This window comes from Canis lupus, chromosome 24 (assembly GCF_003254725.2).
Source record: "Canis lupus dingo isolate Sandy chromosome 24, ASM325472v2, whole genome shotgun sequence".
In the NCBI taxonomy this organism is placed as follows: domain Eukaryota; kingdom Metazoa; phylum Chordata; class Mammalia; order Carnivora; family Canidae; genus Canis; species Canis lupus.
The window spans coordinates 9,513,580-9,530,743 of record NC_064266.1 but is presented as its reverse complement, the minus strand read 5'-3'; the positions used below and the strand labels follow the sequence as shown (position 1 = coordinate 9,530,743).

The 17,164-nt window shown below is 41.1% G+C and overlaps 1 protein-coding gene across 2 annotated transcripts in view; it reads left to right on the top strand.

The window, feature by feature from the left end:
- Positions 1 to 238: 238 nt before the first annotated feature.
- Positions 239 to 17,164, top strand: part of ISM1 (isthmin 1) — a 71,615-nt gene continuing 54,689 nt past the window's right edge. Inside the window, exon 1 of one of the 2 annotated variants that reach the window (XM_025469294.3) lies at positions 239 to 425. In XM_025469294.3, coding sequence (XP_025325079.1) covers positions 288 to 425 — 138 coding nt within the window. In that variant the 5' untranslated portion in view covers positions 239 to 287. Of the gene's footprint in view, positions 426 to 671; positions 714 to 17,164 lie in introns of those variants that run through there. The other variant, XM_025469295.3, reaches the window with a different exon arrangement.

Below are 17,164 nucleotides of genomic sequence, written 5' to 3'. Positions count from 1 at the left end.
CCGCAGTCGGCTTGGACGCCCCCGGCCCCGCCGTGGCTCCGCCGTGGTGCGGCGGCGGCGGCGGCGGCGGCGGCGGCGGCGGCGGCTCCTGCTCCCCCGGCCCGGCGCGCCCCGCTGAGCCCAGCGCCAGCCCCGCGGGCCCGGGGAGCGGGGCCCCGGCGGGGGCCGAGGCGGGAGCCGCGCTGCCGGGCTCCCGGGCTCCAACTCCTCCTCCCCCGGCGCCGCCGCCGCCGCCGCCGCCGCCGCCGCCCGCCGCGCCGGGTCCTAAAGCCGCGCGCCTCAAGAGGATGGTGCGCCTGGCGGCGGAGCTGCTGCTGCTGCTGGGGCTGCTGCTGCTCACGCTGCACATCACGGTGCTGCGCGGCTCGGGAGCCGCCGACGGGCCCGACGCGGCCGCGGGCAACGCCAGCCGGACCCAGCTGCAGGTGAGTGCGCCGCCGGAGAGGGCGCGCGCGGCTGCGGGCCCCGGGTGGCGGGTGCGGAGCCGGAGCCCCCTGGATGCAAGGAGGCGGGTCCCCGCCCCACCGGAGAGCAGCTGGAGGGCGGCCGCCCGCGGGGACCGGGACGGCCTGTCTTAGGCAGAGGCGGAGCGGGGTGCGTGCCTGGAGGCTGAACCCGCCCTGAGGTCCGCAGACGCTCCCCTCGGGGTCTGCCACAGGTCAGGTGCCGGGGGCGCGAGGCTCGGGATGGGCGAAGGAGTGTGTGGAGTACGCGTGTAGTCTGCTCTGGGGCGCCGCCAGGGCTGGTTCGTCTTTTAGGGAGAGGGAGAGGGGAGCGGCAGGGGGCCCTCACCTGGAGGGTGATATCCCCAAACTGGGCTGGAGAGAAAGAACCCCGCTGGGTCTGCTCCTGCGCAAAGCGACGCCGAAGGTCGGGGAATAGTTTCCCGAGGAGAAGGGCCGGACGCCCTGTGTCCGCCCGCGTGCCCCTCCCCAGCCTTGCGGAGGCCGCAGTCAAGCCACCTGTCGTGCTCGGGGACCGGATCACCTGGCACTTCCAGCGTTCAGCTCCTTTGAGGGTTGCTTTGGGAACGGGACTCTGATGATCCATTCAGCTCCAAGGCGGGGTGACGGGGTGGAGGTGGGGGGTCGCCTCTGGGGAGGAGATAGTGGGCTTCAAACACAGGGTCAGTTATGGCTTCAGAATGGAGGATGGCTCAGGTAGGGATTTCCCGCCGCTGTCTTGGAAGAAGTTTTTCCTTGAGTCTAAGGGTGTTAACTACCGTCAACTTGGAGCGTGACTAGAAGTCAGAAAGGATTTTCCCAGGAACCAGTGGGGATTTTCTGGCTCCTAAAATCTCTTCCCCACACCAGCTTCTCTCAAACTCTCTGCTCTGCAATGTCCAGATAAGTATTATTCGTTGTCCCCAAAGGGCTTTACAATTATTGCCCCCTGCTAATCCCCCCCCCCTTTTTTTTTAAATTTTTATGTGATTTTTGTGAAAGATTCTATTGTTAAAGAGAGAAGAATTCACTTAAATATTTCCATAGTCCTTACTATGTGCCACTGTGTTAAGTGCTTTACAGAATTTCATTGATTTAATGAGGTTCTGTGCTGCTAATATGCCTCCTCTACAGATTCAAAAACTGAGGCACAGAGAGATTAGGAAACTTGCCAGAGTTCATACATTCCAAACTCTTGATTAAGTATAGCAAGTTTTCTCTCTGCCAGGGTGTCAGACTAAAGCAAGGCGATCCTTGCACACAAATGCAGAATCAGGAATGGAAAAGTGTACACCCCAGAACCTCCCGTTCTTTTAAATTTGGGATATTTCTGAAAATGTCCTAAGTTTGTGGGGTCTTCCCATCTTCTCCTGTGGGCCAACAGCTACAATGACAGACCGATAGGATTCCTTTGGGGAAACTGAAGATACTCCCACTCTATAGACTGTGGCACACCCACCAGTCTAGCACTGTGGGCATAATTCTTAATATCCTCAAGATTTCTGGAGGTCATATTTTATACATGATGCTTTCTTTCCTCATGGACTCATGAAAAGCTGTAAAAACGATGTTCTATGGAAAAGTAAATTTGGCAGATTTCTTTATGAGGTGTTTGCTATCATTAGAATAACCTGGGGTTGGCCTTTTCTGACTGAACAGTAAGATAATGAGAGAAGCAGCTGGTGGAAGTGGCAACTGCAAATGGGAAGTGGATTAAATTCTCAAAAGGGCCTTTGGCTGAAGAATTTCCCCAAGAGGGCAAAAGAAATGGAGGATTTAGAAGCCATAGTGCTCCTAGGAATACGTTGGGTCCCAAAGAGCTGCTAATCCACCGGCTTCAGCTTATCTTGTAATAGTGTTTGGTTATTCTGTCCACTAAATGCACTTATCCAGGCAGAATGATGAGTTTAACAGTTTGGTTCATAATTTTATTCTCTTTTGTAATTTGTTATTGTAAGAGTTTTATATTCTTCCTGACTGAAGTTATTTCTTTGGCTCTCCAAAGATACGATGATTTAAATGTAGAAAGAGAATATGTTCCACCAAGTGAAAAAGTCTGCAAAAGACATTTATTAGTATGTTGTTTTCAGCCCCGGAAACTAAATTCACTAGTAGCAGGTGTATTTAAAACAAAACTAGGGATACTATATTCTTTCTGTTTACTGGGCATTTTTAACCCATCTTAAGTTCCATTTAAGTTTGTTAGCTCTGTAATATTTTATTTTATTTTATTTGTTGGCACTGTGATATTTAAAGTTGCTAAACTCATTCTTTGTAACTAGAAAGTTAATCCATTCTTATACTACATTTTTTGGTTATTTCTGCTTAAAATATTCAAAAATATGAGGTTACAGTTAGAAATGCACAACAGTTGGTTTACTTACCCAAACTGAAGTATATTCAGGATCGTATAAAAAGAGATACTCCTATATTTAGTGGTTTTGACATATCAAGGACACCCAATAAAATAGTAGTAAGAATAACAACAATAATAGCTAAGATTTCTCAAGTGTCTTTTATGTGTCAGACACTATTCTTAGCACTTTATATCTATCAACAAAAGTCTTGTGAATAAGCACTATCTGTTATCCCTGATTCAAATGAAAAAACTGATGTTAGTTAACTTGTCCAAGGAAGCACAGCTAGAAGCTGCTTAATTTATTTTTATTACTTTATAGTGTAAAAATCTTTGAAGAATATTTCTATTCCAACTTCTTAGCAAAGCCTTTATGTTGGGTATGAGAGAGAGAAAGCCTTTTAACAACTTATATTTTCAAACACATCTTGGCAGTCTTATTGGGTTAAATATAAATATTTATATTTTTTATATACACATACATTGATAACATTATATATATGTACACACACACACACACACACATAACCATGATCTAACCCGATTTTGGGGGTAGTTTCAACATACTAGAAGATACCTTTTTTTGACTCTGTGACTGCCCCTGTACTGTAGGTATGCTATTATGAGGTGGCAGTAAAATGCTCTGAATGCACTAGATTTCATGTGGCTCATGAAAACAATGTTAGTCTTCATACTGTTTTCAGTATTTTAAAATATCTTACAAGAAATTGTCCAGTTGTCTGCAATAGCTGCATAAAAATGCATAGAAATGTGTACTTTTTTCACTTTTGAATGAAATCTTACCTCCTTATAGAAATAAGTGTCTCATGTTGATCAGATACTCAGATTAGTTCTTTCATGTCTTTGATTGATAATAGTAAGAAAACAATTATATTTAGTAAAAGCAGTCTGGAAGATAGAACATCCTAAAATATAAGATCCATGGGCAATAATAGTAATTATTATTATATGTCTTTTACTTTAAATTCAAATGATGGCCTCTCTACTAAATCTCAGTCAGATTTTAAACCATGAATTTCTACAGATTTTAAATAATAAAGCTAGACCTTATTAAAACAATGAAATGTAAGCAAGTATTATAAATCATCAAATTGATTATTTTTATAATACCATTAAAAGAAACCAAACTCTGAAATGTAATTAACTGTCTTTGTTCTCTGTCTCCTAACTACTGTCCTTAAGAGTTCTTTCTTCCTTTATCCCTTTACTTGCCTTCAATAAAACAGTTTAGCTTTTTGCACTCACTGCTTTTGATTCAAGAGGTTAACTGAACTATTTATAGCAGTAGAAGCAAAAGGAACATTTATTTTTACTTAATACAAGTAACCTTCCTTGTAATGATTCTGTGGGATTGATCATCTTTCCATGTCCATTTCACAGATAAGGAAATTGAGGCCTGGAGAGATTTGAGTAACTTGCCCAAGGCCACAGAGCTGTGGTGGGCAGGGCCAGGATTCAGCCCCAGGCAGGCAGTCTGTGGAGTCCAAGTTCTTTTCTCAGCAAGACTGCCAGCTCTGATCTGAGTCAACAGCTATTGTGTTTCTTGTTTCATGACTTGCCTGCTCATTTTTCAGGCAGGCTGTTTGCTCTTAACCCTGGAATTCTTTATAAATTATGGATGACTGTCCCACTTAGCTATTACTATGTAACAAACCACCCCATTACTTACTGGCTAAAAACAACCACTATTTTATTAGCTCATCAGTTTGTGGGTCAGCGACTTGCTCTGGGCTCAGCTGAGTGGTTCTTCTGCTAATCTCACCTAGAATTACACATGCGGCTGTAGCCTTGTTTTGGCTTGACATGAGCCTGATAGTCCAAGATGACCTCACTCACATATCTGATGCTTGATGCAGGCTGTTGTCACTTCAGCTCTCTCTCGAGTCTTTCATCTTCAAGGAAGCTAGCCTGCATGGCTAGCTCATGTTTAGACCGATCTTCCACTCATCTTTTAATATTGTTTCTGCTGCCTTTGGCCATGCAAAAACTTTCTGTTTTAAATGCAAGCAACTCTGAGTCATTTCACTTATGACTTTTAGTTTTCTTGCCTTACTTAAGAAAGAGTTCCTCGAATAAAGATTGTCAAAATCTTTAAATATATTTTGCTCTAGCCATTTTACAGTTTTTTATTGTTATTGATGCTGTCGTTGTTTAGAACAACGACCTATTTTGGTGTTATTTGTGGGTTTAAGGTTGAAGATAAAGATACAGCTTTGGGTTTTGTCCAAGTGAGTACTTGTCCTGTCATACCTAGGTTTGGTTACTGTTGTGAGTAGGGTTTTATTTTTTTGCTGTTGTTATAGTCTCCAGTTTGTTAGTTCTGGTATCTAGGAAAGCTATAGAAATATATGCTTACTTTTCTTGGTGTATGCATGAAAGCTAGAAATATCCATTTCAGTAGTGGGATCATTAGATTCTCATGAGATGAGTTGAAAATCTTCATTTTTTTTCACCTTAGCACTTTAAATAAGAACTATCTTTTTATGATATCATTAGAATTCGTTCATAAAACCCTTTTGGGCTTGGTACATCTTTACTTGATATCTCTGATTAACACTCCATGTTATTCCACAGTCAATAGTCTATTCAGATAATGTAATTTCTTTTTAGTCAATTTTGGTAGATTACATTTTCCCAGAAAATCATAGATTTTTATATACTGATACATTAGATAAATTAGACTTCCTCAGTGTAAGATTTGTACATAGTACAAACATATTTTGCAAATATTTCATCACTGTATATTCTTATGCTGTACAATCTTGCATGTCTTTGTAAGACCTATCAGATCAAGATTGTTAATTATATTATGAAATATATTAATGTTTATGAATATATGAAAACCCTCAACTCTTGATATTGTCTACTTATCTGCTAATTCCTCAAGAAAATTAATTTCATTTTTTTCCTAATGTCGTGGATTTGACTATTTCTCATAATCCCATTAATTTTTGCTTTACTTGTTTAGAATCCATGGTGTTAGGACATAAAATGTCCTTTTTGGTGGTTTTATTTTATCAAGATGAAATTCCTTATTTATCATATTATTGACTTTTGCCTTCAATACTTTTTTATTTGATATTAATGTTGCAACTCTTGCTTTATTTTTTTCTTCTGGGATTTGAATGTCTTTTAAATATCTCTCTTGTTAATAACCAAGAGCCAAATTTTCTTTCTCCATGCAATAACCAATGAATTTACCTCATTTATATTTATTATGATTATTATTTGAAGATATTTTCCCCATTTTATGCAGTATTCTCAAATTTCCAAATTTTTTTCCATTTTGCCTCATACCCTCCAATATATTATCAGTGTGACCTTTGGCAAGAGAGTTAGCATATGTCTTAATTCCTCTTCTATAAATTAGTGTAATAATGATTTCCAAGTGCTATTGTAAAAGTTAAAGCACTGAATGATGCTAAGTACTTTATTAGCACACAAACATTCAATAAGTATTTAAACACTATTTACTTTGTTCATTCTTCCTTTAGTTTTGAAAGTTTCTATTGCTGTTACTCTTAATATTCTAGCAAATTTGAACTGACACTTTTCTGTCAGTGCTGAAAATCAATCTGTATTTATAAACTAAACCCCCCAAAGTAAGATTCTGACATGCCTTTTTAATTATCTAGACCTAGCTATAAGATTTACTTATTTCTTTATCTGCTGTTGCTGCTGCTTAAATCTCATATTTTCATCTTTTATTTTATTGGAAAACATTCTCAAAAATTTATTTTAGAAAGTTTTTATCAAAGTCTAACCTCTCTGAGATCCAAAATTTTTTAACGTATCTTTATTTGGTTCTCACACTTAAATGCTAATTTGGCATTTGGTTGTGTTCCATATTGTTTCCTGTCAGAATTTTGAAGATAAAATCCAATTTTATTACCCCATCTCATGTTTCATTCAAAGACCTGATGCTGTATCTTTGTAGATGACTATTTTTTTTAACTAGAAGCTTTTAGGATTTTTCACTTTATTCATAATGTTAGAAATGTCATCATATTGTGTTTAGATTTAAGGCTTTTAGTTAATTAGTTCTGGTTAGCACTCAGTGGACGCTTTAAATCTGAAGCTCCAAATTTGTCTTCATCTTGAGGATATTTCTTGAGTAATTTCTTTGCTTACGCACTCTTTAATCAGTTTCCTGTCCTCACCTTTTCCTCCTAACTTCTAGATCTTTGCTACTCCTCTCTTCTCCTCACCCCTCTCCTCTCCTCTCCTCTCCTCTCCTCTCCTCTCCTCTCCTCTCCTCTCCTCTCCTTTCCTTTCCTTTCCTCTTCTTTCCTTTTCTTCCCTTCTCCTTCTCCCATCCTCTCCTCCTCTTCTTCTTCATTCTTTTTGCCTCTCAACATTTTTAAAGCGTTTTATAAAAAATAATGCATATAATATACATACAATAAAATAACTGAGTCTTAAAAGTTCAGTTCCATTTTCGACAATTTTATATGTCCATGTAGCCACCATCAAAATTAGGATATAGAATGTCCACATCATCTGAGAAAGTCTTCCAGTAAATCATTTTAGGCAATCACTCCTTCCAGAGGCAACCAGTGTCTGACCTCTATCATCATAGTTTGCCTGTTCCAGATCTTCATATAGATGGAACTATACTGTGTACATTTTTGTGTATGTGTCTGTCTTCTTTTGCTCAACATAATGATTTTGGGATTCATTTGTGTGGGTGTGCATATCAGTAGATTTCTCTAATTTATTGTAGTGTTCCATTGTGTAACTATATCACAATTTGTTTATCTACCCCCACCATTGGTAAAACTTTGAGTTGTTTCCATTGCTCTTGGATTTTTTTTTTTTTAAAGCCATGGAACATTCTTGTACAAACCTTACTGTGAATATATGTTTTCATGTCTTATGAGTAGATACTTAGTAGTGCCACTGACATAGTCTCTATTCTTCATATTATTATAGGAATTCCACCAAAGAAACTCACTTTTTACAGAGATTTTTCTTCACTTTCTCAGCTCTGTAGTGTTTCATTTTCAATTGGTTACCATTTATTCCATGTCAACTTCTTGTAGGTGAACCTTCTCAGCTTGTAAAGCTTACATTTCATTGTCTGTTGTGGATTTATTTATTTATTTTTATTTCACTTGCCTTTTCAGTAGCTTTGGGGAGGGAAAAGAAGTAAATGAAAATGCTTGGTCTGCCACCTTGAAGTGAAGTACTATAATTTTATTTCTTAATTTAATTTTCTTTATACAAACCAGAAGAAAGTTTTATTGTTTGTGTAACCCCTTTGTTCATCCTTTCCCAGCCATGTTCTAAAAGGCATTGATCTTTGAGTCTGGGGGACACTCTTAGAAGTCATGAGAACTATCCATTCCATAACAGATAATCTATTTTGGTTTTAAAGCCTCCAAAGGAAAGAATCCCACAATCTTCTGTATGTCTTACAAGTATTTCTTTTCACAACCTTCAATGTCACAGTATTTTTTTCTCTGATGTGTCCTTTGCATCTTTTATGCTACATCTTAATTTCATGTTTGCTCTTTTTATCACTATTTACTCACTTTTCAAAAAAGCATCTCATTCAGGACCTGAAGACTGTTTTTTAATATTTTTTTTAACCTGTCTGCACTGGTGTTCTTCTATAGTGTTTAATGGGTTCTGTGGTTTCCTCTTTCTCTCCCATCTTCTGAGAATATCTTTCTTCTGCAACCCTTCGCTCAGAATTGTTTTATTTATAAAAAAAAAAAGAGATGGGGATGAAGCCTCTTTCTTCAGTGACAGCTAAGGGTGTCCCTGTCTGTACTCATTTCCTAAAAGACAGAAGATTTCTTTAGGGGATGGGATAGTGGTGTCAATTTAATGCCCAGAATGATACGCTGTGAGTTTAAGAAATAGCAAAGGAATGTGCTATTAAGAAACATATATCATTTTGCATTTTATTTATATTTTCTCTGTATTCCACTTCCATAGGAACTTCAAAGAAGCTGTAAACATAAAAGATAAAATTTAATTTCTTTCTTTCTGTGGCTTATGAGTCCAGAGATTAGATGGAGTACAATATTAATAAAGTCAACATGCTAGTGCCCAGTGTTCCACTCACTGTCCACTGTGGTTACTGGCCTGATAACATAACCTTATGGCTTCTTCCCTTCTCTGCCTCTTTCCTCTTCCCCTACCAAAGTTTCCTGGGGTCATCTCCCAAATATACTTCTTGCTTTTTGTCTAAGAGTTTCTTTGTGGAAGAGAGCCCAAATTAAATGAAGCACTACTCAAACCATGGGGATGGTGACCACTTCTCTAGGAAGTGATGATGTAAGAAATGTACAGAGCAGAGTTTCCATGAGGCACTTGCTACTTCATTAACGGAGTTGAAGCCTACTAATCTCAGAAAGGTATGCACTGTGGGCAGCAACAGAATCAAGCTATACCATGCCCTCCCAGAGCAGCTGGGAAGATGGGAATTCCAAAATTGTAGGAATGGGAAAGATCAGGGCTGGGCAAACCCTCAAATTCCTGGTGTTTAAAGAGATAACTGGTCTTTTTTCTCCTGAAAGCCCCAATTCCATGCTTGTTTGCTCTTTTAAGTAGGAGGATGAGTGGCAATAGAAAGTGCTCAAAGGTGTGTGGGATTGTCATCTAATGCCTAAAAAAGGGAGAGGCCAAAGTGCCTTGATAAATATAGCTTCTCATCAACTCCCCAGGCACCAGTCAGCATGTGTCACTGAAAAGTTGTTTCTGTAAACTGAGTAGAAATAAAAACAGTAGGCTAACTACTCCTTCTTCCTGTTGACCTGACCTATGCACATTTTGGTAAACCAAGTCATCTTGCATAGAGCACTGTCTGTCTGACTGGTATACCTCTGTAAGAAAGCAGTACTCCCTGGCCCGCTCATAAGGACAGTGCTGCAGGGCCAATAGAATAGAAGGGTTTCTGTCTTCAAGTTTGGGGCCCTGGGCTGCTAGACTCACTGTTTGGGGCACCCCAATCCCCAGATGTTCACACAAGTGACTTGGAAAAAGGAAGGCAGACTGTGAATGCAATAGGCCACTTCCTGGACACCACATCTCCGTTTTCAAAAATAATAAGATGTGGCTAGAATCTATATGAAGGATCCAGGCAATCTGGAAATGATGTCATAGGCCACCCAGGTGTTAACTTACTCCCACTGGCGTCCAGATAGAATATTCATGGCAGTGCCAATGAAACAAATGAAAAACATGCCTTGGCTCCCAACTACCTTTCAGAGGTAGGGATGGGGAGAGACTAGGGAGGAAAATAGCAACTCTGTTGTTATTTCTTAAATTACAGCTTTATTGAGGTGTGATTGATGTACAGTGAACCATGCATATTTAAAGTGAACAATCTGACGAGTTTTGACACCTGTGATATCATCAAGATGATGAATAAATCTATCATCTCCAAAAGTTTATTTGTGCTCTCTTGTGATTCTTCCCTCATTCTCCAGCAATCTCCAGGCTACTGAGCTGCCTCTTGTCACTATCAATTTGTTTTTGCATTTCCTACATTTTTATTTAAGTAGAATCATACAGAATGTATGGTACAGTGAGCTTTTTTGCTTACCATAATGATTTTGAGAATCATCCATGTTGTTTTATGCACAAAGCGTTTAATCCTTTTTATTGCCAATTAGTATTCTACTGTATGCATACAATATGTTTATCCATTCATCCACTGAAGCACATTTAGGCTGTTTCCAATTTGGGCCTATTAAAATAAAGATGCTATGAATATTCAGGTATAAGTCTTTGCATGAACATATGCTTTCATTTCTCCTGTGTGAATACTTAGGAGCAGAATGGCTCGGTCACATGATAGGTATATGTTTAGCTTAATTAGGAAATTGTGGCAATCTTTTTAAGGCACTCATATAACATGTTTGGGATATTTAGTAATCCCTGGACACCACTGGAAATCTTCAGAATATTTGGAAGTTGAGTCTCAGGATGAGCTCTTCCTACAGTTAAAACATTTGTAGATTGTGATCTATAATATACAGTTGAGTCTTAAATGATGCAAGGGTTAGGGGCACCAGCTCCTCCCTCTCTGCCCAGTTGAAAATCCATATGTAACTTCTGACTCCCCCAAAACCTAACTACCAATAGCCTGCTGTTGACCAGAAGCCTTACTGCTAACATAAATAGTTAATTAACACATATGTTGTATATATACATACTATATACTGTATCCTTACAATCAAGTAAGCTGGAGAAAGAAATTGTTATTAAGAAAATCATAAGGAAGAAAAAATACATTTACAGTACCCTACTGTATTTACCAATAAAAATCAGTAAAAAATCCACGTAGGAGGACCCATGCAGTTCAGCCCCTGTTGTTCAGGAGTCAACTGTATTACGAAAAAGTGAAGGAAGGAGAGAAGATATTGTCTCTTTGGAGAGAATTCTCCTATTTTGGGCTTCCCCCAAAAGCTGTTGTCCTTGTGCCCTTCATCTTCCTGCCCCCCTGCCCTCCCTAACTAGAAATTAAGAAAACCAGAAATAGATTTTGTATCTCTTGCCTGGGGACTCAATTACATTGTGACTTGGAAATCTGGTATTGGTTATGAGCCCCAAATGAATTGGAAACCAGTTTTATTGCTGGGAACCTTCAAATTCCAGGAAGTAGAAAGGGCAAAAAGTAAAAAAGGGGAGATCTCATTAGGTGATTCTAATCCCTAGCCCATGAAGTGGGCTGAGGAACCGTTAACATGAGCTGACCTCCAGGCTACACTAGATGTTAAAAGAGAGCGCTCAGGGTTAGAAACCCACCCACAGTTCTCATCAGAGGGAAGGGGCTGGCCTTCCCTCATGGATCCACTGCCCTGATGTTCACAGGTGCAGTTGTGGCTCAGAGACACAAATGAGAGGCTCGGGATAAGTACTCTGCCTTTGCACCCAGAACAGGTTCCTGTTCTGTGGAGCAGTAGCTGTATCCCCTGGGATCTCCTTAGGAAATAAGCATCTCAGGCCTCACCCAGAACAACTGAGTTAGGACCTACATTTTAATAAGGGCCCCAGGCTAATCATAAGCTTAGCCCAGTTTAAGAAGCACCATTCAAGATGCTTATCTTGCAAGTTGCAAAGTCCCAGAAAAGACTCCGTACAGGTCAGGGATTATTATGCTGCATGACAAAGTACCCCCGAATTCAGTGGCTGTAACAATAAACATGTATTCTCATGCTCATGGATCCGCAGGTCATTCGGGGTTCAGGAGATCTAGGCAGGCTAGGATCCAAGCTGTGGGTTGAGTCTGGGTGTCTTCCATGTGTCTCCCATACTTCTGCAACCAGCAGGCTACCTGCCGCATGTTCCTCTCATGACAGTGAAAACACACAGTACGGCAGAGGCAACAAGCACTCTTGGGCCTTTGCTGGGGCCACATCATTCTTTCAGCACAAATTAGTCATTAGGCTTAACAGAGTGGCCCATCACAGGCTTTGGATTTGTTTCAACTCCACTTCTGCTTCTCACTAACATGTGTACCCTTAGGCAAAAATTGCACACTTTACTGCACTTCTCTATCCTGTTCAGTAAAATGGGATAATAGTAATATAGCTATCACTAGGAGCATATACTGTTGCAAGGACCATCCTTGATGTACAGGAATGATTTAACTCATGGGTATTGGTATGTTAGAGCTGTGTGACCTTGGGCGATTCAACTCTCTTCATTTCATTTCCTTTATCTAAAAATAGACATCCTGTTGGGATCATTCTAATTTTTGAACCCTATTTTCAAAACTAATAATGGTGAAGCAAAGGCTAACACTGAGCATTGACTCTGTGTCAGGCACTGCTATAAAGACTGTATGTATTTACACCTTTAATTCATGAAATAGCCCAATGGGGACTATTTCTACTTTGCAGCTGAAGAAGCTGAAGCACAGCAGTGTCAGGAAATCAAGGTTTATCATCTGATTGTTCAGAGCACCTCATGTGGAGGGAGAGATATCACAATACTGATGGAGTCCAGGCTGACTCCATGTGGCTGACACATTCTGCCTCCCACCAATCAGGGATGCTTCTGAAAAGGCTATTCTTGGCTTCTTCTCCCATGTGGGAGAAGGAAAAGAAAGAGCAGGGACAGCTTGACAGAAGAGACTGGGAAAGCAGCTGCCCTCCTATTTCAACGGAGGCGCGCTCCCCACCCCACCCCACCCACCATGAGGCCACATCCGAAGCAGATGCTGGATGGATGTGATGAGCGTTTCCAGTGAGACCCAGCCATCACCTAGGGAGCCCAGGAGGAGTGTGTTGTGGAGGAGCCCAGCCTGGCTCTGGGCCAGCATCAGGCCAAGGAGAAGGGTGGGGCCTGAAGGATCCTGCCTCTGAGAACCTAGAAGTAGAAAAGGCTGTGGATTTCTAGCAGCACAGAATTCTGCCAACTGAAGCTTGTGTCTGAGTCAAGAAATGCAGGTCTTCCTTCTGAATGCCCTCCCTTGTGCAGTCTCATTGCTTAAAAATCGTGTGCTCCATGGTAGGGATGGAACTGTGCCCGCAAATATGTTATTCATCACTCACAGAGCCTTAACAGTTTAAGCCTGCAACCACTTCCTTGATGAAGGGACACCCTTTCCTACCTTCCTTTCCCAGACATAACAAGAGAATCAGGACGTGCCTGGGGGACAGGAGTTCCACAGGCTCTGGGAGCTGTCTATTCTGTTTTTTAATGATTGCTGCTGGCCAGAATTATTTCTTTTCCTGGTGACTAATCCAATTTTCCCTTTCTTCTGTGTGTCACAAAGTCCATTTCCTCAAGGTCTTCTGAAGAACAAATAGTTTTTTAAATGTTTCCCATAGTTGAGAGTAGTATCACATTTCCTTTTTTAGTTATGGCATTACATCACTAATATCTAATCAGCTTGTGGACCACTCTGGTTTCAGATCTTTTTCAGTTATTCTTCTCAAGTCCCTTTCTCCCGTGAACCCCCAGCATATTTTATCCTCTGTTTTGTTTTGATAGGCTGTGTCTCATACTTCAGGTATGTTCTGCAGCTCCCTCTTTCTTTTCCTTTTGTACCCCAAATGTTGAATTGGGACAAGTCTCACTTCAACAACCTTAATAGCTTGTTAATGTGTTGATAGTCACAGAATTGAGCACTGACTGGGTATATGGCTAAAATAGAAAGGAAAAAATAACTGTAAAAAATTATATATGGCCACTGAAAATATGAAATCACTGTAATATGAAATCACTATAATATCCCGTCAGAAAGGCAAAAAGGTAAAAACAAAAACAAAACAAACAAAAAACACTGAAGACACCAAGTGCTGGCAAGAACGTCGAGCACTGATAGGGAATGTGAAGTGATATAAACACTTTGGAAAATTGGTTTTCCAAACTACTAAAATAATATATATGTGCCCTCTGACCCAATGATCCCACTCTGGATATATATACCCCACAGAAATGTATTCATGTATGCACTCAAAGACCTGAGAAAGAATGCTCAGAGCAGCACTATTTAAATAGCCTCAAACAGGAAATGGCAAAATGCGCATAAACAGTAGAACAGATCATCAGTAAGTGCACACACCGAGAGCAAACAACTCCTCACAACATGTACAACTTCACAAATGTAATGTTAACTAAAAGAAGCCAGGCACAAAGGAATACATGCTGGATGATACTGTTTATATAAAATAACTGGGGAAAACTAATCTATGCTGTTAAAAGAGAGAACACCGGTTACCTGGTCAAGTTAAGTAACTAGAAGGGAGCATAAGGGGACCATCTGGGGAGCTAGTAATGTTCTATTTCTTGATGTGAGTGTAGGCTACACAGGTGCATTTAGTTTGTGAAATCTCACTGAGCTGTCTAGTTATATATGTGCATTTTCTATATGTGTACCATACTTCAATTAAAAAATACAGTAAAGAATGCAAGAGGCAGGGTGGACAGTATTGAAGAGATGGCCACTTTTCATGGGGAAGGGCAGCCCACAAGCCTTGGAGCCCACTCCCTTTGCTTCTTGATGTGCAGGACCCTGCAGACTGGTCTCCAAATTTTAATGAGTATGGACGAATTTCGATGTTATGGGGATACTCCTCTGCCTCCATGGCCCCATGCTATTGTTACAACATCAAAGACCAACTGCTGGCTAAGATACAGTCCATATGAAAAGAATGACCAGCAAATTTACTGCTTGACTTCATTCCCTTTAAATGGAACTGGCCCCGTGGTCCTCTTTCAAAGCTCAGTTGTGGACATATATCTTCTTTATAGGACATTGTGTACAATAAAGAGAAACAATAACTTAAAATTTAAAAAAAATACTTTTGAGAGCGCTTTGAGATGAGCATTCCATCACTGTGGTTACCTATGCCCAAACGCTCCTAAAAGTCCAGCCATTGGTCTGACAGCCCTCTATTCAACATGGTGACTTTTTTCCACTAATTGAGTTATATTTTTATGCTCCAGCCCTTTCCCTGGGCTCTGCGAAGTCTTGGGAAAGTACTTAATGAGGGGTGATCTACTTCAAGCCAGAGGGCCACCTCACGGAAATCAGGCAAAATGGCAAAGTCCGTATCCCATTACTCATTAACTTATTTGGAATTGTCCTTTGTGGAGTACACATTTTTTAAAGGACTGAGACCAAATGAAGCCTGGATCAGTTCTGTTCAGTCTTTCAATACCTACGTGGATAGGATTCCTTCACACAGTCCTAAGGGTGGGAATCTCAGGGAGTTATTAGCATTTACAGATACTAGAACTGAGTGAAAAGAGAACAGAGTTGTTCTTATGACTACGAGTAAATGAAGAACTTTATTACCTTTCTAAGAGGAAAAATGGTTCTCCAGTATGCAAGTAAAATCACTTAACACATACAGGATGTCTTTGGCGTAACTTGGGGTCTGACCCAATTGGTGGAGGAGGCTTCTGTAATCAAAATTATCAGCCCACTCAAAACCAAACAGTCCAGAACGATCCTTTCAATATGCAATCACTTATTACATCAGTTAATTAGCCCACAAGCGATAAAACATTTTCAAGAGTGGCCAAGTCACCCTGGCTCAAGGTTTCTACTTCTGTTTAATCCATTACTCTTGAAAAGGTTGGGCATGCCACACTTGACTGGAAAAAGGCCAACTCCTGAGTAGATCCTTTCCTTTCTGCTCCTCTCACAGGCATCTACATGAAGACACATCTACCATGTAAAACAGTGTGATTTTCCCGTTGAGATTTTGGTGGAGGCAAAACAACTCATAAGACACCTCTGAAATGAGATAAATCTCACCTAAAATGGGAATAAGCATCAAATGGAAGAAGCTGGAAATATTTGGAGAGGCCGTGGGATCCCAAGGAGACTGACTGACGCTAACTGTGGAGCAATATGTGGAAATAATGAGAGTCAGGCTCTTCAGAGGGCACCTGTGGCAGACAGCTTTTCTGTTCCAAGTTCTGAAGCCACTGGCCTTGTCACCCTGAAGTGCAGTCCAGTGCAGTGCCTGTGCCCCACAGTGGTTCTTTCACTGCTTTTTCTCCAAGGCCCGACCCAGTGCTAAGCTCTGGGACAACCCAGAAATGAATGTCAATGTCCTTGGCCCTAAATGTGTTCATAAATGGGGAAAGGAGGAAAGAATAGAAGGGAAGGTGCCTGACCAGACCCAGAAAACTCAATTACAAAATGAACGGGCCCAAAATAAGTGAAGAACTGTGTGCTGTGGAGCCAAGAAGAGCACCATTCCCACCTTCCTAATGTGGACGAAGGACAGGGATGGGAACACGGGGGAAAACTAAGACAGAATCACAGCTGTAAAGGGCTATCCTCTAATTAAGAAGCCTGCATCTCCTCTCTGGGCCCCTGAGTGCTTGTTGCTCCAAGATTACTCAAACCATTAACTCAATTTACTTTACTTTGAAGGCTACTGTATGTGCCTACTATTCCTTTACTGGGGTTCTGCATGCCACTTAGGGTGCAGTGGAAGTGGAAATGTGGTGGAAAATTGCCAGTGAGATAGAGCTTGCCCTAGTGGCATGGGCTGTCTGTAGGCCACACAGACTCCCTTGAAAAGAAAAACTCAGCACCCTCAAAATCCCAAGTGTTCAGCCTGGAGCAACATCAGGGAGCGATCTGTGGGCTCCTTCTTGAGATGTAAAGAGAGGTGGATGCTGGCAGGAAAATTGCTCTGGCTATGCCCCTGGGAGGTCCTAGCAATCTAAATAAAGGGCTTTTTGTACTGCAAGATCCATGGGCATATGACAGGTGCTTGTGTATGCAGGGGTCAGTGCCCTGCTCACCAAGTTGAACCAGGGCTTCATCTAAGCTCTATGCCACCCCACCCCCCACAACCATGATGAGGCACTCAGAAAGCAGGTTGCAGGCACTCACCAAATCTTAGAATTCTGTTGT